This window comes from Columba livia, chromosome 4, assembly GCF_036013475.1.
Source record: "Columba livia isolate bColLiv1 breed racing homer chromosome 4, bColLiv1.pat.W.v2, whole genome shotgun sequence".
NCBI classification, from domain to species: domain Eukaryota; kingdom Metazoa; phylum Chordata; class Aves; order Columbiformes; family Columbidae; genus Columba; species Columba livia.
The window spans coordinates 9,027,070-9,052,111 of NC_088605.1; the positions used below are offsets into that span (position 1 = coordinate 9,027,070).

Genomic DNA, 25,042 nt, shown 5'->3' on the forward strand with positions numbered 1-25,042 from the left:
GCAAAAAGGTGGGAAACATTTAAGCTGCTGTGTGTGCTCCAACATTTATTATCTGTTACAGTGAAAAGGGATCAATAAGTGTGTCTCCATGGCACAAATTAGAAATATATAGCTGTAAAAAGCACACCCACACATAAGAAATACAGGGCTCGAAACTTCTTTTTAGTCATGAGAGGAACTCAGGACTTCCTCCAGCAAATGTGGAGTGATGTGTCAGTTATTTCCACAGACGTTAACCTCCAAATGTAAATTCTCAGTAGAAGTTATTTCAGAAGAAAATGAAATGTTCCAAACACGAAGCATGGTAGTGGTATACACCCAGAGGCTGCAGCTACTAACTGCTTTAACTGTTTACAATTTTCTACAGATGAAAAAGAACAGAAACAGATGATTGTACAGAAGCTTCAAAGTACATGGACTTCACAAGCAGATACCAACTGGTAAAACTTGCCAATATCATTATCTGAGGGAACACAGGTGGCACTACCAACATGATCTCATTACCCCACCCTTTAAAACTTCATTTTCAGCACTGACAAGCAGGAAAAGCTCAAACTAGTTGACAGGACTTGTAAAGTTCAGGTCTGAAATCCCCAGGCTCACGTGCCTTTTTCTGTGCAAATATACACCCTCCCCAAAGGAGGGGACCACACTTGTGCTTTTAACAAAGCATCTGGTGATGGTTGTTGGCTCCATCTCTTTATTCAACAGGCCCACAATTAAAAGGAATCAGAAGGGTGAGTGGACTGAGATAAATCCTATCCTGAGAAGATTTAAGAAGGTATTTTTTCATCTCTCCAGGGAATACTTTACTCTCACCTACAACCTAGTGAAATGTAACTGTCAAACCTAAAGGCCATCAATGGAGGAGGCAGGTATCTGACATTTAATCTCTGTGTCAGCAACTGCTTGTGAACAGAAAAAAATTATCAAACAAAGCACTCACATTCTAGCAAAACACCAGATTATACCACATTCTAGTCAGTATCCAAAAGGATTTCAACAATATAGTCACTGTGCATTTAAAACCTGTTTTATAAGCAGAATTAAATTTCACGAGAAAGCTATCTGATGATTACCACAGAGCACACAAAACACCAAGCTATTTTTTGGTAGGAAGAGAAAATACATTATTTAAAATTTTTACCTTTTGAAAGAACTTTGAAAAATCTTTCGTAACATTTCCTTTGGCTGCTTTATTTTTCAAGGCCATCTCCTCAATTGTGTCCTGAAGGAATTTAGCCAACTCCAGCTTTACTCTCAATTCTTTCTTCAATCTTTCCTCCTGTTAAAAAAATACTTGGTTTTAAAAATTATTTCCAGAAATACGTGCACTAAGTATCACTCCGGCCCTCAAACAAGCTATGGGGAGTACTTCTGCTGTAACACACATCACAAGAGGACATTCACTCTTACCAAAGGTCTCCAAATCACACTGAAAAATAGGTGGATCAGCTCAAAGCCTCATGAAGCACGAGGTGCAACGCCAGAGTGAAGTGCAGCATCAGTGGCCTCAGCAGCTAAAACTAACATGCACCTTCCGCATTAGTAACAAACTAATGAACTTTGGTTTGGCTAATTCCCATCTCTTGTATCAAGCACAGAATCCTATGCTACATCTCATCCAAACACAGAGGAATTTTTCACAGAATTAGAAATTAATTTTTCATTAGATCCAAGTATACAAATCATGATTGATTGTATTTGTGACTGACTGGGAGCTCATGATGCATGAACTTAACATAAGTATTTTGTGCTTTGGAATTAAGAACATGTGGGGCTTTTTAGTGTGTTTTTTACAAATCTCTAAGCAATGCACAGAAAAATTAACTAAATTAAACAACACAAAGCATAAGAAGCTATTTTAAATGTTAAGTATACCTTCAAAACACCTTGCATCAAGAGTAAGGACTACAAATGTAAAAAACAAAGTCTGCTTATTTTAATACAAACTAGAAAAAAAGGTTTCCTAGTTTTCATTTCTGCTTTTTAAGTGTCACAGAAAAAGGCGATGAAGATAGCAAAAGGACAAGAGAAGCCTACAGTCTTGACAGCTAAGCATCTGCACTTATAAAAAGGTAAACCAGGATGGCAGTGGTTTGTTATTACATGTTTGCAGCGAGATCAACAAAACAACATAAAGAAGACAAAAGCATTCTCCTAATATTCAAGAAAAAGTTTTCTGATTTCTTTCTTTACCAAGGAAAGCTCTAATTTTTTCAAAACACATCACTGGATTATAAATTCAGACTTGCTTACCTTTTTAGACTTTGTCTCAAACGTAGAGGGAAGCATATTGGGGAACAACTTAAGAGCTACTGGAAGCAAAAATTCCATAAATGGGACAACAAGAAAAACTAGGAAAGGGACCAAGCGGAAAAGATCGGCACATATTCGAAGAAACTAGAAGGGAAAAAAAAAAAAGTATTGATAAGCAGAATTTTATCTCTTTATTTCAAAAATATTTGATATGATCATCCACATTATCCCTTAAGCTCACATATGTGTATTTGCTACAAACTAAATTTAAAGTAACACAAAAAAAAATACGACAAAGTCAGTTTTTAGTATCTTTTTCTTCAAGTTGCTATATACTACAGAGTGCCAAAGTTTCACCAGTTTTCAACACTATAGAAAGTACTTCAAAAGCCTCACTGTGTCTCAATAGGATTATTGAACAAGTATCTCATTTAAACCTCTTAAAAGCACCTGAAAACAGGAGGTGGTCATTCGTGGTCGTTAAAGCTGCTTAACTTCTTTTATTCATCTTTACTTGTGCTCCACCACTTCTTACATGCATGAGCTACTATGGACTAAGTAATCATGAATAAAATGAAAGATCCCTCCCCCTCTGCCTTATAACAATTGTAAAGTACATTTAAATCCAGGATAATGAGCCCAGCTTGGTAGATTTTTTTTAATGTTTTTTTTTAAATGCTTTTCTAGAGAAGTAATCCTCCAAAGCAGTCCAATGCATCAGTTACCAAATCTCAAACTGCATAAAATAAATTATTGTCGTTCTGATTTCTCTACACTCAGAAATGTATTTATGAGGCTGTAGAGTCTATAGTCAAATCTTTCCGTAATCCTTGGAAGCTTAATAACTTGGTTTATATTGGGGAGTGCAGATCTTGCTTGACTCTGCCTCATTTTACAAAGCAAATAACCAGTTATTGGGAATGTTAGTTCCTAAATCAAGAGACTGAAGGTCTGACCTACACTACAATACACTACTGCCACTGCACTGTCATTCAGCATCACGAATTAATAAACACAGTTATGATTGACAAAAACTGTCAACGGAAATGCTGTTACACAAGCGAACACATGGTTTCCCCTCCATCCCCTCCCCACCGCTCATTCCAGCCCCGAGGAACAGCAGCAACCACCAGTACAGACTGCACATCACAGAACGTACAGAACCAGCAAAACCCCAACCATTATTTGCTCAGCATAAAACCAGCCAAAAATCTTAAATACAGTTTGAAGAACACACAAATTCCACAGATTCAAAGTTCGACATCTTTTTTTTTTTTGTATATAAAAAACATCAGTTTCCCAGAAGGGATGCTTTGGTCCATTGTTTACAGGCTCAAAGATGTTTCCATTCATTCCAACAATAGAAAACAAATGACTACCAGGGAGTTCAAAAATATGTAAGAAAAACTGGAAGAAAATTTTAAAAGTCAGAAGAACAAGTATGTTTTCCCTAAAAAACCTTCTCCACAGAGCACACTACAGAGTTCCTATTTCTACCTAGTATCTATTTTAGAGAGTGCATGCACGTATTTGTACGAGGCAAAAATCCATATCAATGGAAGCAGTTTTACAAATGGATTAAGCTATCCTAGTGCTAACCTGAGATAATGTCTTAAGAGACATGAATGCACACCAGTAGTCACCATGTGAAGGTACACCACTGATCCAGCTAAAACTAACCCATGAATATCTTAACACACAGACAAGTGAAAAAGGATCAGTACAAACTAAAGGAGGATGGGGAAGAGAGGCGTCGGAAAACTTGATTTAAGCACCGAGCACGACTGCCCTTTTTTGCAGCAGCACTTTCCTGGATCGGTTTACATGAATCATCAAACTGCACCCCCTGCTAACTCAAGGAAAACAACTTTGCCCAGGAACGCAATACAATGGTTCATGATTACACACACATTACTTGGCAGCATAGCATGAAAAACTTGTGACTACTCTGTATCTGCTGCTACAGTTCACGTATTCCACCTCTGCAGGGCTGAAGAGTGTGTAAAGTTGATACACTTGCCACAAACTCCACAGTGTTTGCCATCTCACTTCCACAATCCGAACCATTCTGCTGGAAAAAGCAGCACTAGAGCAATTAATTTTCAAAAAAACAGTGTATTTTGCACGTTTTACTTATCCCACTTTCTCTGCTAAGCAAAGCTGTGTGATCCTGTTGAATCCAAACACCACCAGCAATCATACAAGCACAATTTTGGAACTGACTTCTGGTTTACATAAGCAATAACTCCCTTGCATTAGCCATGCTGCAATTGCTGGTTGATGTGGTTAGATTACTTCGGTATCTTTCCACTATTGCCTCCAAAGAGGAAGGAAAGGGCAGTCAGAAATAACTCATTTGTCAGTCTGCTGGAAGATAAGATTTCTCTAGGACTGTCAGTTCATTTAAACCAATATGCACTTAAAACATTTTTTTAAAAAGTTCAGGAGCCACATTTGCAAAGTTGTAGCTAATCTGGCATCAAAGTTTTAAGACTTCATTAAATCAGTGAGTATACTATGTACAGACACACACACATCATTAGGTAAACACTAATTTATACCTGCACAGTAAATTTATATTTCATTTAAAATAAGGGAATTGATACTAAATCACACATCTGCACCAAAAAAAAAAATAAATCAGGAAGGCCAAATGCCAGACCACTACATGAATATAAAAAACACAGTTTTACCATCACTAGATGACAAAACTAAAGAGCAATCAAATAAATAAATCCATCTATTGATGGAGCAATGCATGTGTGTCCACAGATAATGTATTACTTATACAGGCTTGTGCCTTCTAGAATACAGTTGTGATCTTTCAGTGGATATATTTCCACAATATCCATATCTTACTGTTGTTTGTGTAATTTCTCAGACATATGGCTCAGCGGACATGAAACAAGCAGGAAAACCAGTGGTTCCGATCTTGCTCTCTGGAGGATTCCTGATGCTGTTTTAAACAATGAATTAATTCGTCTCACTTGGTTTTCCAAGTTTCCCAAAGCTCTCAACAAGCCAGCAGAAGCCAGAACTGCTGCTTCCCTCCTCTCCTCAGTTACTCTTTCTTGGCACTACATAATCCCCCTCTCTTAGGTCAGCACAGACTGTTATATTTATTGCTGAGCCATGTTTCAGCTGGATCAGCTGCCAAACATTTTTCCACCAGCGTAAGTAACAAGGCAAAAATAAGTAGCGTGAAGATGCTGAGACCCAGTATCATCCACCAGTGCTGCTGCAGAAAGACACCAAACTTAATCACAGCTGAAAACTGCTACATGCGCATTTAACATTTTTTGTTATTTGTCCAACCTTGTGAATATAGGAAAAACACTTTTGCATAATGCATTAAGTTGTGGGTTTTTTAATTACACACTAAAATGTTCAACTATATACCTAATTTTATCAGGAAATTATTAAAACAATGAGCAAATATTCACATTTTTTATCATTTAGCAAAATTTTTGAAGGCAGAGATGTGAACCTAACTCATTGAACACACAATGTGCAAACTGCAGAGAACCGGACCATGGCTGCAAGCAGCACTATTCACTCCTGCTGCCATAGTACATACACTTTTCACTCTCCAACATTTTTGCTAGCACATCTTTTTTTCAGCAACAGTTGAAATGCTTTTTTTTAAAAAAAAAAAGGCAAGGAGATAGACTTGCATATCTTATCTGTATAAACTGCTTAAACATCTTGTCATTAAAAACAGTAATATGAGAACTATTAAATCAGCATGTTTTATATATTGCTAATGAACTGGCGAAGGTGAATACCAAAACATTCTTTCAAAAAAAAAAAGAAGTTTAAAATTATACCAGTTTTAAAACAGCTTATTATTTTGCAGTCTTTCCATATATAAGAGCTCACATCAAATGTTTTTAAAAATCCATATATCTTTTAATTCTAGTTGAATAAGCATATTTATTTCATCCACAAACTGAAATTACTACTGAAATGCATGTATATTATCCTAATGTAAAGCACTCCCATTTTGCACTCCAGATTTGATCTCCATCCTCACTTCCCTTTTCTTTAAAATTACCAGTTGCATTTTCACAGTTTCTTTACATGCCATAAAGAAAAAAATATAAAACAAAAACTTTCCTCAAATTATGTTCTGTGGACTGAAATTATCTTACAAATACATTTGTAACTGAGATAGTACTAACATCTCATTATCAATCACCCATTTCAGCCTGCAGCTTTTTTTTCTGTTAACAAAAAAACACCCAACAAACAAAACACCAAGCTACAGAACAGAACTGGCACAAATCCAACCTTTACTAGAAGTGCTTTCCTTCTATTTTTCCAGCTGGAGTGAAAAAGCAGAGAAAGTGACCATGTACACACATGTAGCACATGGACACGAACTTGGGAACAAACCACATCTGCTGTCCACAGGACAACACAGATGAATCCTCTCCTGTTCCAGCTAGAAAATACCAAGTTTACCTGCAATAATGGTAAACAATACTAAAATGTTTTGGAGTCAAATCCAAACTTTTCAGCATCCACATAGGGAGGAGGAGGGAAATACACCTAGCATAATTAATTCTTGGAACAGAAGACAACAGGAAGAACCAACTCAGTTCAAATAAAATAGAGCAATCACTAAGGATACTCAAACCAAATTGGTATTTACTCAGTACCTGTCTCCGTTCTCGACGAGACAAAGTGGTTCCATGAAGTATTCGCCAGAGCATCCTTGCAGCTATTTTCGTGTCAATCCACAGTAAACGAAAACCATGGTAATAGTGCTTCAGTTCGTCCACAATCCTCTGCCCAAGAGATTTTTTCACAACTTCCACTTCTGTTGGACTATATACAGGACCGCCTTCTTCCAACTTCTTGTTTTTGTCCTTTAAGGACTTCAGTGACTTTTCAACTATAGAGTCATCTTGAAGGGGATGTGAAGAATGCCACCATCGAACTGGAAGATACTGGGGACCTAAAACACCCATGGTTGCTAGTGGCGTCCATGAGCCAGAAGAACTCGTAAGAGTAAAGTATATTTGTTCAGATCCTTTAGTCCAACAACAGTAGCGATCTTTTTTGGAGTATGCGTAAACCGGAGGGACACTAGTGCAATATTTAAAGTGTACAGTCCTTCAGAAGAAAAAAGCATTCAAGAGTTAGCAATGGATCATAACCTAGTTATATATTTACATGTCACACAATCATATAGTTATATAAATTTCTGTCATTTATAAAACACATAATTTGAGAAATATATACCGCATATTTAAGAAAAAAAAACCCACACCTGTGACTCTCAAGATCAGGATGTCTATACCTGAAAAGAATGACATTTCTATTACTCCTGTTTAAACAAAACACTCAAGAGAAAAAAATGCAAGTTCTAGACTTGGAATAGGTGCTAAGTTAGGGAATATCAGAGAAATCTGATTTCATTAGAGTTCCTCTTTTACTATCTCCATGACATACCAAAACCAAAACCTGAATGTGTATTTGCCTTCAGGCAATGACAAAAAAGTGGTTCTATAACTCAGAGTAACACTGTATAAGTATTGCAGGCAAGTGTACTTTAGAAACTTAATTAATCACAAGCATCCAATGAATTTTAAATTATTTGAATGGTTTTATCCATTTAATGTTATTCAAATAGAGCTTTGTAGGAAAAAAAAATGACTAAATGATTACTTTTTAAAGACACATGGTTATTTTCCAGCTTAAACTAAAATTTTAAGCATCTGACCATTCACTGTTCAGATGACTGCTGAAAAACACACAGCTACACAAAACATCTTCTTGATTAGCCAGAAAATTGCACACTTGCACAGGTATTAACTAATGAGAATTACAGTTCCTTTAAGAACATAAAGTATGTATTCAAAACCAAACTAAATCACTTGCATAAATCAATCCATCCTGACTCCAACACATTTCCCAAAAGCTGAGATCCAGGCCTACAGATCAAGTTCCACCTACAGACATCTACACTCTTCCACATGCAGAGAAGGGAGCTCTGCCAGCAGAACTGGTTCTGAGTCTGCAGGGAAAAAAATTCCCACAAGAAATGTGTCTCTCTCAACACACATTCACTAGCAGGATGCCAGACATAGAACTTCTGTTCCAAACTGTTCTCAGTACTTGCATCGCTAGAGAAAGGAAGCATAACGATACTTTTGGCTCTGGGTCATGTCAGATACAGGCACTAGTTTGTTTTATTTTATGCAGCAACACTACATGAACAGCAGCTTTTGGCAAAAAAAAAAACCAAAAACAAAACAAAAAAAAAACAACAAGAATTTCTGTCCCAATATTCTGCTGCTCATATAATAGACTTAAATCTGTAAGTTTCCATTTTTCCAAGAGAGGGGCCCCATACAATAATCTACTAAAAAGCAAACAGAATTGAAAAAAAAACCCTCTCCCAACTACACAGTGATACAGAACTAACATGACTAAAATATAAAAGAATTACTTTATGTTTCATAACAGATGGTTATGTCTAGAAACACATCCTTATGTTAAAATGGAAACTTAGGAAACTGAAGAATAGCCCGTCTCCTGAGCAGTTAGACTGTAAATCAACTAGAGAATACATATTTTAAGATTCCAAGGAAAGGTGTTAGGAAGTTCACATCCACAAGTATGCCTTGTCAGCCACATCAGGAACACAGAATGGATTCTGCCAACATCCAATTCCTTAAGTTCCATAAGGGTACACAGTAGCTGGATTTGTTTTCAGAAGAGGACACCATCTCCAAGAAGAGCCTCACCCAAGGCTGTAACATTGAGCAAACTACTTCACTTTAATAGAGATACAACTCAAATTATCTACATTCCTAACTGTCAACTGTGTTTTTCAAACTAGATTTGACCACATTTCCTCTGTAGAACTCCACAGCAAAAGTATGCAAGAAGCACATGATATCCTGTGACATCACCTGGGATTACTCAAGAACAAGATCAATAGTCTCTTGCTTTTACATCGTAAGTGAAACGAAAAGGGAGGAACTGAGTGGAAAAAGAAAGATCTCACTTTCCTTCTCCCCCACACAACCAAAAAGGTGAAGAGAATAATACTCAGACTTCCTCTAATCTGTCAATAACACAAATTGAGGATAATATTTTCACACTTGGTCTAGAAGACTTAAACCTACATTCGTGATAGTATACTAACTACTGGATTTGTATAGTTTTGAGTTTAGAAAAAAGGTTCATATTTACTCACATTTTGTTTGCCAGCCTCAGGGATGTACAGCTAAGACATGCCCGATCTCCCAAGTTACCTAGAAAAATACCAATAATTAGCATTAGTTCTGAAATTCAAGACATTTAACTGTAGGGTGAATTGTACACAAACATGACACGACTGGCCCCAATTCTGAACCCTAATGCCTCTACCCTTTTTGGACAATCTTTTCCAAATTCACTGTAACCCAAATAAAAATTATAGGCTGGAGCAGGCGTGGTGTAGTTTGTTCTGTTGATTTAGGACCTACTCCTTCTGTCCAACCCTAAGAGACAGCAGGGTATAAAGGTCATTTTAATGGCTAGTGGTTAACTTTTTCATCATCAAAGCTAAAATACAGCCTATGACAGAACATAAAGCAGACAGTTGCATCTGAGAAAATGCAGCACCCAAAGCTGATCGCCAAAAGCTTTCCCCCACAAAATACCCTAATTATTAGAGGAAAAGAGATATCTGCAAAATCAGGTAGGGCAATCAGAAGGTATGGAAAGGGGGGAGGAAGGGAAACAAAAAGTCCACTTATCAAAGTAAAAAAATCTCAATAATCAAGGGATGTCTCACACTAAGTAGGGTATGATGTCATTACAGCAAAAGCTATGACATTATGAAGTCAAAGGAAAAGGACTTACATATCTCAAGTTATATCAAACTCTTAACAGGTACTCACTGCCACTGCAAGCAGAGCCACAGGAAGAACAGGCTCAGGCTCAAAATTCAAGCTCTGAGAATCTGTGAAGGCATTTTGATAGTCTCCAATATTTACAGAAAGATCAGTAGCTGAATTTCTTGACCCAAGAGTTCAGTTATCTCAGAAAGATGTCCCTGGCTTTACAGAACAGCTGAGCAAAGCACAGAAGTACGCAGAATCTTAAAGGGTAAGTTGTAGCACAGAAATCTGTTTCTCTCACCTGAGTGCCAGAAAGCACATAAAGCCTATGGGCCAAAAATGAGAGTCCTACTAGTAAAGGACAGGTGTCCCTAAGGCAAAGAGAGATGATCTGGAGATCAGAACTAGCTTGGAGTTTCTTAGATAAAACTTCATAACAGCAAGACACTTACGACACTTTCACTTTGTTTATCTCTATTTTTTTCCCAACCAGACTCATAAATGCTAAGGAAGGGGCCAAAGAACAAAATTCCAAGGTTACTGTAAGAAAACATGGTGCCTCAAACACCTCTTGTCATACAGCCATTCAGAGCACGAATGAGCACACAGAAACATCATTTCACCAAAGGATTCTGCAAATAACTGTTAATTTCAACTCTGTCAGTTCTAACAAGAGCTCTTTTATGCTTTGCAGTGTCTGTTCTAACTATGTACCTAAGAGCCCTGAAATAAAATATATTATTTCTTCAGAAACAAGCAAAGTCCATACTCCATACTTCTAGGATAATACAGACATCCAGAAGCATCTGAACAAGGTAAATGTAGCTCACCATAACAATATTCATCTAGGAATGAACATTGGTTTGGAATGAACAATGGTTTGGAAGTATGAAAAGCAGTAGCATCAAATAAACCGTATGTTAACATATTCCTCATGGGAATCATGATAAACTTTCTTTTTAAATTTAATGAGACTCCAGAAACGAAGTTTTAAATGTGGAATACACGTGTACTACGTTTGGAGTTTTTAAAAAGACAGAGTTAACATCAAGTAAGTCCCTACAGAAGTAAAAGCTTGCAGTACTTAACAGCTTGATCTTTACGGGAAGAACATTCAGGATTCTTAGAAGCACTTAGCTTTAACTTAATCTAGACTACTTACACGTAAAGCAAAGAAGATGAGCTAAGTAAAGCAAAACACTATATAAAAAAATTACACCATAGACTAAGATATTTATAATAGATTAACACTCCAATTAAAAGCATTGATTATATTATAAGCATAATGCAAATGATTTGAATCTATTGCAGTATTTCAGTAAATGAGAATTTTCATATGAGGTGAGATTTGTAACAGGCAAAAATGTAGCAATCATTGGCATTTCTTATGCTATGCCACTAGAATCAAAGCTCCTGTCTAATTTGAAGGTATACGGGATTTGTTTCTTCCTTGTTTTAAACAAATTGGATGGCTAAGATACCCCAACCTCTTGGTCAGGTCACTGTGTAACTTTGATCTAAATGAGTGTCTTTACCACAGTAGCTAAAAAACCATCAACTAGAAGAAGCTACAACACTTGAGTGATTACTGGTAACCAACAAGACAGCTTGTTTATCAAAACGAACAAAAATCCATATGGTTGATCAGGTTTGCCAGACTCTGAACATGCAGAGACCCTGTTCCCAATGACAAGTCAGGGCTCAATGACAGAGACAAACTGCTGCCTGTTAAGCTTTCACTCATTCCTTGTTAAACCCCTGCCATCACAACTCGTGGACAGAAAAAGCAACCACAAGCCTCACATGCGTCACAAGTTATCAGCTGTTTCATGTCATTAAATTCCACCGCTCAAAGATATTTAAACTGCCAAATTATCTTGATTATTAATGGAAACAGCGTCATGCACTGCATTTCCTTTTTATTTTCCTAAGCTTTCAAAGCCACTTGGAAAAAGGAAAATTCACGTTTCCTTCTTAAGAAAATAACCTCATGTACTTTCTTAAAGGGTACTGAAAAACGTGTAACTAGTGACAACCGGACGTTACAGCCCAGCTATACTGAGAACAAGACGGGCAGGACTGAAACATAGTAACGCACTCCTGCACTTTAACAAAAAACACCGGTTTTTCCTTCCTCAGCCAGCTGTCATTTAACAGATGCACTTGTCCAAGCATCCCCTCAGACCGCCCTGGCAGGGAAGCAAAAGCGCAGGGACGAGCTGTCCATCCCCGGCCAGGGCAGCCAGGGCCCGGCGGAGAGGCGGCCGAGGCTGGCCGGGAAGAAGCCCCGTGCCCAGCCCCGGAGGACGGGCCGGCGAGGACTCAGCCAGGGCCCCGCTGCGGCCCTTCCCTCCCGCAACGACCTCTCCGCCCACACCGGGAGCCCCCAGACGTCGTCGTCGTCGCCGCCTCCGCCCGCCCTCCCTTCCCCCTCCCCCGCAGGCCTTCGGCGCCGCCGGCAGCGCAGGCCTCGCGGGCCGGGCGGGCAGCGCGGCCTCACCGCACCCCAGGGCCGGGCCAGGCCGGGCCGGACCGCGGGGCAGCTGCGTTTCCCTCCCCGCCGCCGGAGCCGCTCGGCGGCCCGCGGGGAGCCTCACCCAGGCGGGGCTGGCGGCGCAGCGCTCGGGGCAGGCGGCAGGCCCGCCGGCCGCAGGTCTGTAGCAGCATGGACGCCATCTTGGCGCTGGCGCGCGGCTGGGCGGCGGGCTAGCGGCGGGCGCGCGGCCTGCTCATGTCCCGCCGCCCGCGCCCCGCGCTGCGCTCCCCACACGCCCAGCAGCGCCGAGCCGCGACCGCCGGCCGCGTTTGCATAGCGCCGCCCCCCCGCGGAGCGGGGCACGCCGGGAAGTGTAGTCCTGGGGGCGCACGGTAAGCCGCCTGCGGGCGCGGGGCGCGCAGCATGCCGGGATCTGTAGTCCGGGGCGGGGGGGGGGCGCGGCGTGACGTTAACGGGGAGTTCAGATGGGGAAGTCGGGGCAGCGTGGCGCGGTGCATGCTGGGAGATGTAGTCCTCCCCTCAGGAGCGCGGACCGCGTTGAGCGTTTGTCTTCTCCGGCAGCCGGTGGAGGGGAGTGGAGGGTGGGTGACCTGCGGGAGGCCGTGCGGGGCTTGTTTAGCCGAGGGGACCGTGGAAACGGCCGTGCGCCGGGAAGGTCAGGCAGGCCGGCCGTGCTCTGAGGGGAAGGCGCTGCTTCCTCACGGACTGTCCTCAGCGGTGTGGCCAACGAGCACGTAACCACAGCCCTGAGCACACCAGACCGTGTGTGCAATCATGTTCCCTCACGTTTGGGGCTGAAATCTGGTGTTTACACTAGTGTTAATTAATTACTGCTTACCAGCAGTTGTTTCACTGCATGCATGTGCATTCCTTATGCATCTTGGGACGTGACAGAAAAAAAAGAAATTACCTGTCTTGTGTAGCAGAGATATTTTTGATAATAAAATACTACATAAATTAGTCAATCAACAGATGTGCTGCACTAGTGCTGGTTAATAGTTTGGCTACAGGTAGCGTGTTATTCCTCAAATACCAGTATACTCCTGACCAGCGTTAGGACCTTTTATCAAATATTTCAGTACTCTGTTCATACAGTATTGAATAGTACCATTAATTTTGCGGAGTTTTTAATGGTATAGACAGATGCAGGGAATAACCAGCATCAAACTGAAGAAGTTAATCTGAGAATGGTGACATTTTAAAACCTGTGTATGTGAGGTTTGGGTGTTAATGCCTTCCTTATTGTGGAAAACGAGGGGAAAACTGCTGAACTGTTTCTCGACAAGATGGCTGCCAGCCTGTCAACAAGATGGCTGCCTCAGGGACAGGGCTCGAAAGTGACAAAGGTACTCTGCTTTCAGACCTTCTGTGTTTCACGGGTTATTTGCAATGCCAGGGAGTTCTTCACCTGTACACCCACCTAAGCCCTAAAGAAAACAGATGCTATTTATATGTAAAGGGCAGCAGAAGCTTCAGGTTTGACCCAAAATAGGACTGAAATGGCATCTCATAGCAGGAAAAAGCAAATGTGGCTGCGGTTATCTTTTCAGGCTTGAGACTTGGCAAATACAGGAGTTTAATTAGTAATAATTGAAAGATCGTTTATGTATGCAAAGAAAATCCCAGAGTTTCTCCTAAGCATGAAAAAAAAATGAATTTCTACTCTCTGTATTTTCAATTCAAAGAATATGTGAAGATAGAATATTCAATTGACCCAATCTTAAAATCGAGACACCCTTTTCTTACATCTTTTGACTGTGTTGGCTACAGAAACACTAGTGGTGTTTAAATTTAGCGACTATTAAAAAATTAATAGGTATTATTATTTATGTATTTATTATTAGAGCTACTTTTAAAGTGTTAGGCTCCCAAATGTACTGCAAGATTTCTAGGCAGCTGTGTTCTCTTTACGAGTATATAAATATGTAGTACATTTAAATGGTTAGAATTGTTTAAAATGTGCAACTTAACAATAGTGCTTTATGTTAATATGGCAATCATAAAAAAAATAAAAACAAACAACAACAAAACATCTTCCCAATCTACACATTCCTCTCACTAGACTGGGTTTGTAACCTTCTTGCTATTCTTTTTTCTTTCTGCTTGGCTGATAACAAAACCAAATGAAATGAGGCAACTAATGGCAGTTCCTCTAACAAAGCTGCTTAATTACGTAGAAACATTATATGAAGCCTATACAAGAAGAATAATATGCTCTCAAGTCATTAAACTATTGACGAGAGGTTTCAGGCAGCAAACAGATGATTACAGAGGTCTCGATACGTTTATGCAGACAAGTAACCAGACTTTCAATAGTTTCATTAAATTCATTAGTATTCAGGGTGGCAGACAATGCACACGCATGAGCCTTTTCAGAGCTGAATCCGTTATGTGTTTGTATGGTCTTTTGTTCCAGATTTGTTTATACCTGGAAGTTACATGTTTTTTTCTATTAATATATTAAAAGGAACGATAATGCACTCTGTGAAAATTTCCTAAATGGATACAGTTTCGAAACACTAATTGATTTTATGCATTGTGAAGTAACGCTTAAGAAAAAATGAAGTATTAACAATTTTCAAGTACAAATTGCTCCCGGATAAAGAGGCCTTGTGACTGTAGGTGATACCTCGGCCTTCCACACAGGTCAAGTTTGTGCTTTTAAAAAAAGCATCTTTAGGTCCTTTCAAACCAACAGTCTACAGGTTCACAAGGAAAACACTCATCCCCAGAGTAACCTCAACACACATCATTACTTGGGGTTTATATTTTAAACCTCAGGCTGCTACAGCCATTTTAGACAGATTCCCAAAGCAACCATGTTGTTTGGAAAAGCTGTCAGCCATCTTATTGAAAATCCTGTGTTTCTAGCAGGAACAGGGCGAGAGACCAAAAGGAAGAAGTGCAAACCCTTCTTTCTAGACGGATTTAAGAAGGAGCTGAGAATGATTAAAATAAACGTAATATTTAAACAAAATTAGGATTATTATTTAGTATGAAGCATATTTTTTTTCCCCTGAATGTTAAATAGAAGCCAAAGCAAGGTGAGAGTTGTATAAACAATTATGAAACAAACTCCAAATAACAGGAAATTGTGATGTCTGTTATAGTCTGTGGGAATATCAAAACATGTATTTTCCTGATATTTGATGACAGCCCAATGATATGAAAAAACCAATAATGTTTTACTTGTCTAAAAGAGGCACGTGCATAAGACCTATAAAAGCACAGGATATGCCGACGCCTGTGCATTACTTGCATAGACAGGAAAAAGGAGCAGAGGAACTGATTCTTCTCATCGAGGAACTTTAGAAATCTGCCTAGAAATCGAAGTGCACATGTCAGTATGAATAGGGAGCAAACCTGTAAGGTAACTGGCTATACCGCAGTATTCTCTTTCGGAAAATCCCTACTTCACAGCGCCACTGATTTCATATAATAAATAGTTATATTGTCCCTTATTCCTTCCTCTTCACTGTCGAATGAGCCCTGGTGGGTGGTAGGCAGATATATATAGGGAGCAGGATTCCTCTGTGGCCTGCCAAAAATACCTGTGCAGCTGGAGGCGACACCACTGTTGTCACCCCTTCCCCTGAGGACGTGTCCCAAGAAGCCCTTCCTAGATCCCGTTGGTTTTTTGGAGGATGGATAACGGGAGCCGCACTCCCGGCTTCAGACCTGTGGCTTGTGAAAGTGGCCGTGTGCCAATTGTTACCCTGTGGCTTGTGAAAGTGGCCGTGTGCCAATTCCAAATGGGTGACACTCCTGCCAGAGCCATGGCGTTAGTACACAGGCATGGCCTCCGTTCCTCCAGACACACAGATGACAATCCAAAGTGGCAGCGGAGGCAGAAAGAGGCTGGGGAGGTAAAATTTGGTGGGCGGAGGGGATGGAGGCGAGATGCTTGATGCTCTGGGCTATAAGCAGGAGGAGGTGGGAGCGTAATTGTTTGATGAGGCAGGTTTGCTGTTTCTCTGCTGCAGCATCACCTCTGTGTACATGGTGTGACTCTATAAGCTACGTAGTGGTACAGGTCCACATACAGTATTTAAAAGTAGGATTATGCTTTTAGTCTATCAAATCTGTTTCCATGGCAATCTGGAGGTTGTCTCGTTGAATAGGTTTAACAATACGGGATTAACCTCATCTTTATTCACCAATGTTCAGTGTAAACCTAAAGAAAGGATAAAAAAAAAAAGGACATTACTGTGTAGCGAGTTGCATTAAGTTTCCACTCAAGGGAGAAAACTGATGGATTATTAGTAGTTCTTTAAAAAAATACTCCCATTCCTCATTAAAGATTTTTAGGAGAGACTCTTGGGATACTGAAGCCTGTTGCTCTGCAAATGTCAGAGCCCGAAGGTAAAAGTTGGAGTGGTCGCAGGATTACAGACTTGCTCTGTATGTACGTCCAGGTCACAAGTTCACGCCTGTCTATAATGTGCCAAAACCAAGCGGCAGCGGCTTCACATTAACAACAGCAGAGAAACAATCTGCCTTGGGTGCCTTTTCCAACAATGCGCTGAAAAGCTACTCAGAGATTTCCATGACAGTAATAACGTGCTGTAAACAGTCATTCCAGAGCCAGGGATAATTACCTGCTCAAATTCTAGTCAAAGAGTGGTATTTTAAAAGATTGCATAGGCTTGACCCAAATTAGCAATACAAAATAACGTATTAGGTTGTCATTAATTGAATTTGACATGCAGGCAGATGAGGAGAACACAGCTGGGAGAGTACAAACAGATAATTTTGAAAATCTTTTCAAATTGAGGAAAAAGTAGCATTTGCAGTTCATTGTGAAAAATCACACAGATTCAAGTTTTAACCAGCAGATGGAGCTTACGTGAAACAAACAGGCGGAAAAGATGCATAATCATCGCCCAAAGCGGAGTTTTGGGGCGCTGATGTCAACAGGGCTGGAGGAGGACAGGGGGAAAGAGCGAGAAGGTTCTGGCCAAGGCAAATCCAGCAGAGGAGGGGGGCAGGCAGTGTGCAGGCTGCACACATAGCGAAAAGGGCAAAATGTCGCTATAATGAGTAAACTGATTTAGACGCTGAGAAATCTGAAGGGGAAGAAAAAGACAAAAGGAGTCTCCAGTGTTAAAAATGCACCTGTTAGTTCCAGCTGATATGAGAAGGTCCGAGGTTTTGCTGCAAAATCAACAGTTCTGTATTTAAGATAACCTGTTCTGCCTCTAAATACATCGCTGATTTTATGAATGAGAGGCTTTAAAAATATGTATTTAGAGTTATTCTTTGCCTCCAGAGTTTTTTTGAGTCTGTAAGGTTCACAAGTTCTTGTCTGCAATTAGAAACACAGAAAGCCGACAATCTTACGCCATCATCTGCCTCTCAGTTAGGTCTCTAAGAAAACACCAAACGTTGTGTTGCTGTCAATAAAAGCCCTAAATCTGCCACTGCCGATTTTATAAACCCATCAAGAAGCGCATGCAACCAGGGAAGCCCTCCACTCACCCTATCTTGGATTTTGTAGCCCTGATCCTGCACTCCTTATACACGTCCAAATTCCTGCGGAGGTCAGCCGGTATTATAGAAGGGCTGGAAAAATAGGAGGCCCCTGCAAACCACGGTCGCTTTTTGGTTTGTGCCTGTTTAAGCAACAGCAGAGGGTCAGCACACACCATTTTAGGAGGATGGCTACCTCCAAGGGCCATTTTAGTGGCAATAACATCATTTTCTGTAGCAATTTGGCAAGGCTGAGGCTGCTTGCCATGAGCCCTGGTTAAGAGGGGACGGGATTACAGCCAGCACGTGCGCACAGCTGTATGGTAGCAGGGAAAATGCTGTTGTCCCGTTGCCCCCCAGGCACATTCAGGCTTTGTCTGCCTCTGAGGAGGGAAGCAAAACCAAGTATTTCTGTTAAAAGAACAGACAAGAAAGATGTTGAAGATGGATATGTTGATTTGCTGAAGCCTGACGCTTAAAATTCCCGTGCAGAATTTAACCCTCTTGGGCCTCTGCTGTCATTACCTCTTTCTTACTGGTTTTGCTGATGGTATCAGTCCTGGCTCATATTTTTCCCTAACAATCAGCCTGAATGACCCTACCCGAATATGTCTTTCCAACCTTTGAATCGCTCTCTCTTGCTTACCTTTCAGATTGAAACTTTCTACCTTATGTAATCCAGACCAAGCCTGTAACACAGATCGCACACTTTTTTATCCTGTTCTCCTTGACCTGACTCACGCTCCCGTCTCCCGTGCTGCTGTGCACTGACCTCCCCATTCCAGCGTGCAAGCCCACAGCCCCTCCTTTATTCAAGTCAAAGAGCTGCTTTTCTCAAGAGGCCTCCCCACAGAGATAATGAAAAGCAGATTAAGAGATTTTAAAAAGGAATTGGTTCCTTTGGAATGGTCAGTGCGCTTTCCCTTTCTACAACCGTCCTCTATACTGTAAATTTTCTAAATCAGTGTTTGTCTGGATGTCTGCGCCCTGACCTCAGCAGGACCTAAGCTGTTGGGCCCCAATCCTATACATACATATGCATGCCGTGTCCCGTTGCTATCAGTAACATTCACAGAATGGTAAAGGAACAAGCGCAGTTATGTATTTGTAAAATCTAATCCTGGTGCTTGCCAGATAATATCAGAAAAGTGTTGGAAAGCGCTAAAAATTAACATTTTTACCCTTGTGACACAGAAAGAATGGCAGCCTCCAAGGCAAGTAAAGGGGCAGCTCTATTGGCAACACTCCTTTTGCACCTATTTGTAGGTATATAAGAAACTTGAGGGGAAATACTTAGTAAAATGTGATGTGAAGCTATAGAAAAATCACAAAGAGTCATCAGCACAAGTACATCCCAGTGGTGCTTTGCCAGTATCCTGCCTTTTTCTTATGCAGCTGAATTTCAGGCATCAGAGACAGAAGACGCTTTGTCTGGACTTTCCCATGTAATCAGCAACCTCTCTCCTGCCTGCCTTAGGCCCCTGTTTGCTTTATTACTATTATAGTATCCCCTAGAGACAGACTTAGGAGGCATTCAGCCCCAAACGTCCTGTTACCTTAAAGCGATTAGTTATTTTCTCAGTAATGCATTACATGCTTTAATCCCGGTTACACGAGTGTGCAGAGTGTGTCTAGCATGTTATATGTGTATATAAGAAAATACAAAGTTGACATAAAAGAGTTTTACCATTGGATTTGATCGGTATCCAGGGGAAGTAAAGTCCCCCAGACCAGGCGCCCTCCTCTGAATGCAACTTCAAGAGGGAACCTTGTGTACGAACTGAAGCCTTAGCTGGGGGCTGCAAATGTCCAGCAGTTTATTCGCTGGATAGAGCAAGAGGAACTTGCCGGGACTAATCTGAGCAACAGGTAGCAGCCATCCAGACTGCTCATCAGGCAGAGTGGCAAGCCCCACACTCATTCCAATACAACATATATCGATCATTTTCTTTTTTAATCACTCATCCAACAACTGAAAGAGGAAACGCACCCAACAGATATCAACAAAAAGACTCCATTCCCCTTTGGCTCAGCTGGCGGTGCTTTCCTGCCGTGCCGAAGCAACAGCCTCCTCCCTTTTGCGAGGCCTCTCGTCCCCAGGAGCAGCCACCGAGCTCTCGGGGCGCGGGAAGCGTATTTCATCGTGCCAGCTGGGAGCCAGGGCCCTGGGCTCAGTCCCAGCACCTGTGCCTGGTTTTCTTACAGAGCACAGCCAGCTGCTCTGCCAGGCCCACAAATGATCTGTGCGCCACAGTTATTTTCATTTCTGTGTATTGCTTTGGATATGCAATGCAAATATGTTGCTTATACTTGGATTATTGCAAATACACAATTTTACATTTACCTTAACCTGGTTTGTGTTGAGGATCATATCGGAGCCATGCCGTGGTTTTCATAATCCTTAAACCAGGGTTGTTGAATCAGTAGTGCCCAGGGCGCCTGTACTATTTCGGGGGGATTTGAAGGTGAGCAGGATATAACTGCAGGCCATTTTGGAAACTAATCCCACGGAGTTTGGGAGGAAGAAGTGTTTTTGATGGCTAGTTTGCTAGCAAACTTTTCTGGCATTAAGTGTGGTAGCAGAGATTATAGTTGACCCTGAGGATTCACAGGCACTAGATAATTGCTTTGGCTCTGACTTGGTATAGTTCACAGCACGTTAGACTAGTCATTTCTATCTGTGACACCAAACTATCAAGTGCAAACTTCCTGTGTGGAAATAATTATGCCTCTTCTCCGAGTTTGCGTTATATACTTATTTATCCAACAGTTCTTATGCAGAGACGCAAGGCTAGAGTTAAGAGGAGACTGCTGTCACTGCTAATAGCTTGACTCTGAAAAGCCCTCATATCATTCAAAAAGCCCAGTGTAAACAGGAGCCAGGCTGGGGCCTGCGTTCTGTGCTGCAACAGGAAGGGGATACGTAGAGGTCTGGAAAATAATGAAGGTGGGAGGAAAGTGAATAGAAAATGGTTATTATCCCTGCTCATAATACCATATGAATTCAATCAGTTTATCAGGGAGCAGGGTTTAAAAAAGAGCAGAAGGAAATACATTTTCATATGAACTTGTTGCCACGGGATGTTCTAATGCCCTCAAATTGTGCCAAGTGGCCTTAAGTTGCGCTAAATGGCCTCAAGTTGTACCAGGGAAGGTTCAGACTGGATATTAGGAAACATTTCTTGATGAAAAGGGTTGTGAAGCACTGGAGCAGGCTGCCTAGGGAAGTGGTGGAGTCACCATCCCTGGAGGGGTTTAAAAGATGTATAGATGGGGATCTCAGGGACATGGTTTAGTGCCAGAGTTAGGTTATGGTTGGACTCAATGATCTTAATGGTCTCTTCCAGCTGAAATGATTCTATGATTCTGTTCTATGATTCTAAAACCCAAAAATATAAATAAATAGGTTCAAAAAGAAAGTAGACAAATTCAAAGGAGCTAGGCCTAATGAAGTCTGATGCATGCTCATCTAGATGCAATATCTGGTTTGGAAATTAGCAAGTCCCTAAACTACTTATTTTCCAAAGCGGGAACAACACAAGTGGGTAAGAGCTCCTTTTCCTAAGCATCCATCACTACTTCCCTTGTTGGTTTCCCCGCAGGAAAGGACATGCCTGAGCCTGCTTTGAATTTTAAAAGCCTTCTCCATTCTGCAAATAGAGCTGAGAATAAGAGACCATAAATAATTACCCGTGGGCAGCTAACGAAAACCATAGCATGTGAGTCCTGAGTTGGAACTGAGGAGGTATCAGAGGTGGACTGAAGGGTCACTGTTGGTGGGTCTCAAGGCACTTGACCTGAAGTGTGCATGGTGGCTATGGCAGTTCGGTTGGTTCTGGACAAGCACAACAGTGTTTCTGCCATCCTTACAACTGCGGGTGTTGCTGTCACCAACAAAAGAACAAACAGATCAATAGAGTTGGGGATTTTTTGGAGACAAGTGTCAGGTCAGAAATGGAAAAGACTTCAGCCTAGCTGGTAAGTACACAGAACTTCGCAGCATGAAACTCTGCCAGGGTAGGGAACTCCCATCGTTTCTGGCTTTCTTACCATGGTGTTTCCTCTTTGGACTTTTGTAAAGTCCAACTTCTGCCATAATCCACCTGGCAGCAAGTTACAGTCTATCTCCCTGTAGTGGGTAATTACCCATGAAAGCCACAAGGACGTGTGCCTTAAAATGTTGCCTTGCACTTGTTTCCCATGGTCTTCTTTCTTCAGGTTGATTTCTTCTTCTTGCTCCATGGTCTTTCCCTCAAATACATTCAATGTTTTCTTGATACCCTCTAATCATCATGTCTGTCCTTCCTCCATTCCTGTGCTATGTGAGGAGCTGGGCTGCCTGAGGGTTTTCTGTTTGCCTTCGATGTAAGAGGAAGTGAAAGTAAAGAAGCTGCCCAAGAATGAATTTTAAATGAAATTTTCTAGAGATTGGTGGTGTTTCCACAGAGGCACATGTGAAACCCCCAGTTCACCGGAGACTTAAAAATCTGGGAAACCTTAGATGGGTTCCTGAGGTTTGTAATTGATTTTTTTTATCTGGAGTCAGTCAAATTTACAGTTGGATTTTCTTATCCTTAAAGTTGATTTATTTGGGTGGAAAATCTTCTGCATTCTGCTTAGTAGCTTTTTTGCTTTGCGTTTGTTGTTCCATTACAAAAAATATTAACAGCAAACTATATAAGCCAGCTGTGTTATATCTAAAGTTAGCTCTCTAACAGCAACAGTTAACTACCAAGCAGTATACCCAGAGCAAAGCTGACATTAATTGAGAAAGATAGTGCCCTCAAATATGTTGAGACAAGATGCTGTAGAAATGGGTTTAACCAGCCCATGCCTTTCGTCTATGGAACTGCATTTCTCTCCTTTGCAGAGCATATGGGCTGGATACTACTGTTGTTACCCTGTTGAGTTTAATGGAAATACATTAGAGATGAATCTCAAAGATGTTTCCTTTCTCTGACTACTCTGATTTTTTTGTCTGGTTAAGCACATTTCAAAAAACAAGATGAACAAGGCAATATAGTCCAAGTGAAAAATGACAGATCTAGTTGAAAGACATTTTTAGGTCAGGCTTTGATAATAATACATTTCTTGAGTGATACTAGGCTTTGTATTAATTATCATTAACACAAACAACATTATAAAGATGATCTAATATCTTCCTGTCTAAAACTTTGAGTTATTTAAATAAATCAACAGTAAAGATATTTTGCTCCAGTCCAAGTATTTTCCTGGTTCCTTGAGCCACTGGCATTTTTCTCAACTCACTGTGGTAATGCTGTTCCTCAAAAGACACTAATTAGAATCCCAACAGAGTCTTTATTATGGCAAATTTAAGTATCACAAGGAGAATGAATGAAATCAAGATAAAATGGAATTTAACTGAAACAAAGTAAGATCATGGATTATTTGTTCTGAGCAAATTCTTCTCCTACTAACACCTGTGCAATCCATATATTTACATTATTTTGTGAAACAGCATAATACAAAAATAATTTTGCTCTATACCATATCAGGATTATAAACAGAGTCATTTTACTTATGTGGGTAAAAAATACTGTAGCTTTTGCTCCGTTTATAACTGAGATGTCAACATAACTAATTTAATTTCACTGTAATAAAGATGAAATGAATTCCAATCCTTCTCCTATACCAGTAACAACATATTTTTATTCAGCTGAGACATTTCATAAGCCTGCCGAAGGTAAGAATTGCAGACACGATGGAGGCAGGATGCGAAGGCAGGGAGAAGGTACTGCAGAAGAAATGTACTGATTTTTGTCTCCAGAGCTTTACTCGCATTGATGTACAGGAAAAAAAGAATCCGGCGACAATTGGCTTTCAAGACCAGCTTGTAGAGCTGACAGTAGGAAAATGTTCTTTTGCTTCCAAATCGAGTATATTTGTTCTAGAATTTGTTAAGATACTTAGACACAAGGAAACAGTGCCACATCTTTTTCTTTATTTAGGTTGGATGAGGGATTCATTTGGCATTACGGAAACTAGAACAACTGCACTGGGCTAAACCAAAAGCCTGTGAGTTCCTTTATGCAATTTCTGGTTGTAGGCAGAAACAAGCGCTTTGGGAAAGAGTATGAGAAACAGGGCAAGCACAGTGTTGCTGCCATTAGTCCGCTCCGCCTGCAGCAGCGACTGTTTTATTTCATCGCTGCTGATAAACACAGAAGGTAGTCTAGTGGTCTGCGCACAGAGCTGGGAGCTGTGAATCTGCGTGTTTCAGTCCTGCCTCTGTCACCAAGGTTACCTGTGTATTGCTGTGTCCCGGCTCACGTGCATGTGCACTTGTGGCAAACCCGTCTGCAGTGTTCCGTGCTGCAGAGGCACGCACAGCCCACGCTTCTGTACCCACGCTCACATCCACGCTGTAGTTGGCCAGGTCTGATATTATGGTTTGGAGAGATTTGTTCCTCCCTAACGTTCTGCTTAACATCTGTGATTGTTTCCTGAAGAGCTGCATAATATCCCGGTGTGCTACTTACCGTGCCCCTTTACTTCTCCCCACATTCCTTCTGGTTCTTCTATTTTTCACATGGTTATCATCACTGGTCTTTGTGCTCCTTGTGCTTTGCCTTAAGCTTGTCATCCCTCAGTGCTTACGCTCCAGAACAGCGGGCTCAGTGCAGTGTAAAAACTCTGCACATGTTTTCCTCAACCGTGTAGCCCAAGTCAAGGTCAATCTATCAGGTAGCACAGAGAGGCTGAGTCTTTTCAAGGGTCCCAGCTGAAGCTGCTGATAAAAGGTGATGCTGTTGGATTTCCAGTACAACCAGAGAGATAATGTTTAAGCTACCTCCTTGAATATTCCTGTTAAAAATTTTGTTTAAAAACTACGCTCCACCTTGCTTCAGGACTACCCTGCAGTTCCCAGCAGCATGAGATCACCCTCAGAAACCAAATCCATCAGCTGCAGGCCCACTTCTGGTGAGTTCACAGCTTCACTGTTGCTCCTGAAACTCGG

At 41.0% G+C, this 25,042-nt stretch overlaps 2 protein-coding genes across 6 annotated transcripts in view; one reads left to right on the forward strand and one right to left on the reverse strand.

Annotated features, from left to right (window-relative positions):
• Positions 1 to 12,912, reverse strand: part of LETM1 (leucine zipper and EF-hand containing transmembrane protein 1) — a 28,974-nt gene extending 16,062 nt beyond the window's left edge. For all 4 annotated transcript variants that reach the window (XM_065060373.1, XM_065060371.1, XM_065060372.1 and 1 more), the window contains exons 1-5: positions 12,695 to 12,912; positions 9,470 to 9,527; positions 6,921 to 7,377; positions 2,260 to 2,403; positions 1,148 to 1,285 (exon numbers count right to left, since the gene is read on the reverse strand). In XM_065060373.1, coding sequence (XP_064916445.1) covers positions 1,148 to 1,285; positions 2,260 to 2,403; positions 6,921 to 7,377; positions 9,470 to 9,527; positions 12,695 to 12,773 — 876 coding nt within the window. In that variant the 5' untranslated portion in view covers positions 12,774 to 12,912. The remainder of the gene's footprint in view (positions 1 to 1,147; positions 1,286 to 2,259; positions 2,404 to 6,920; positions 7,378 to 9,469; positions 9,528 to 12,694) is intronic.
• Positions 12,726 to 25,042, forward strand: part of NSD2 (nuclear receptor binding SET domain protein 2) — a 103,651-nt gene continuing 91,334 nt past the window's right edge. For both annotated transcript variants that reach the window (XM_065060365.1, XM_065060368.1), the window contains exon 1: positions 12,726 to 12,965. The gene's annotated coding sequence lies outside the window, so the exon portion shown is untranslated. The remainder of the gene's footprint in view (positions 12,966 to 25,042) is intronic.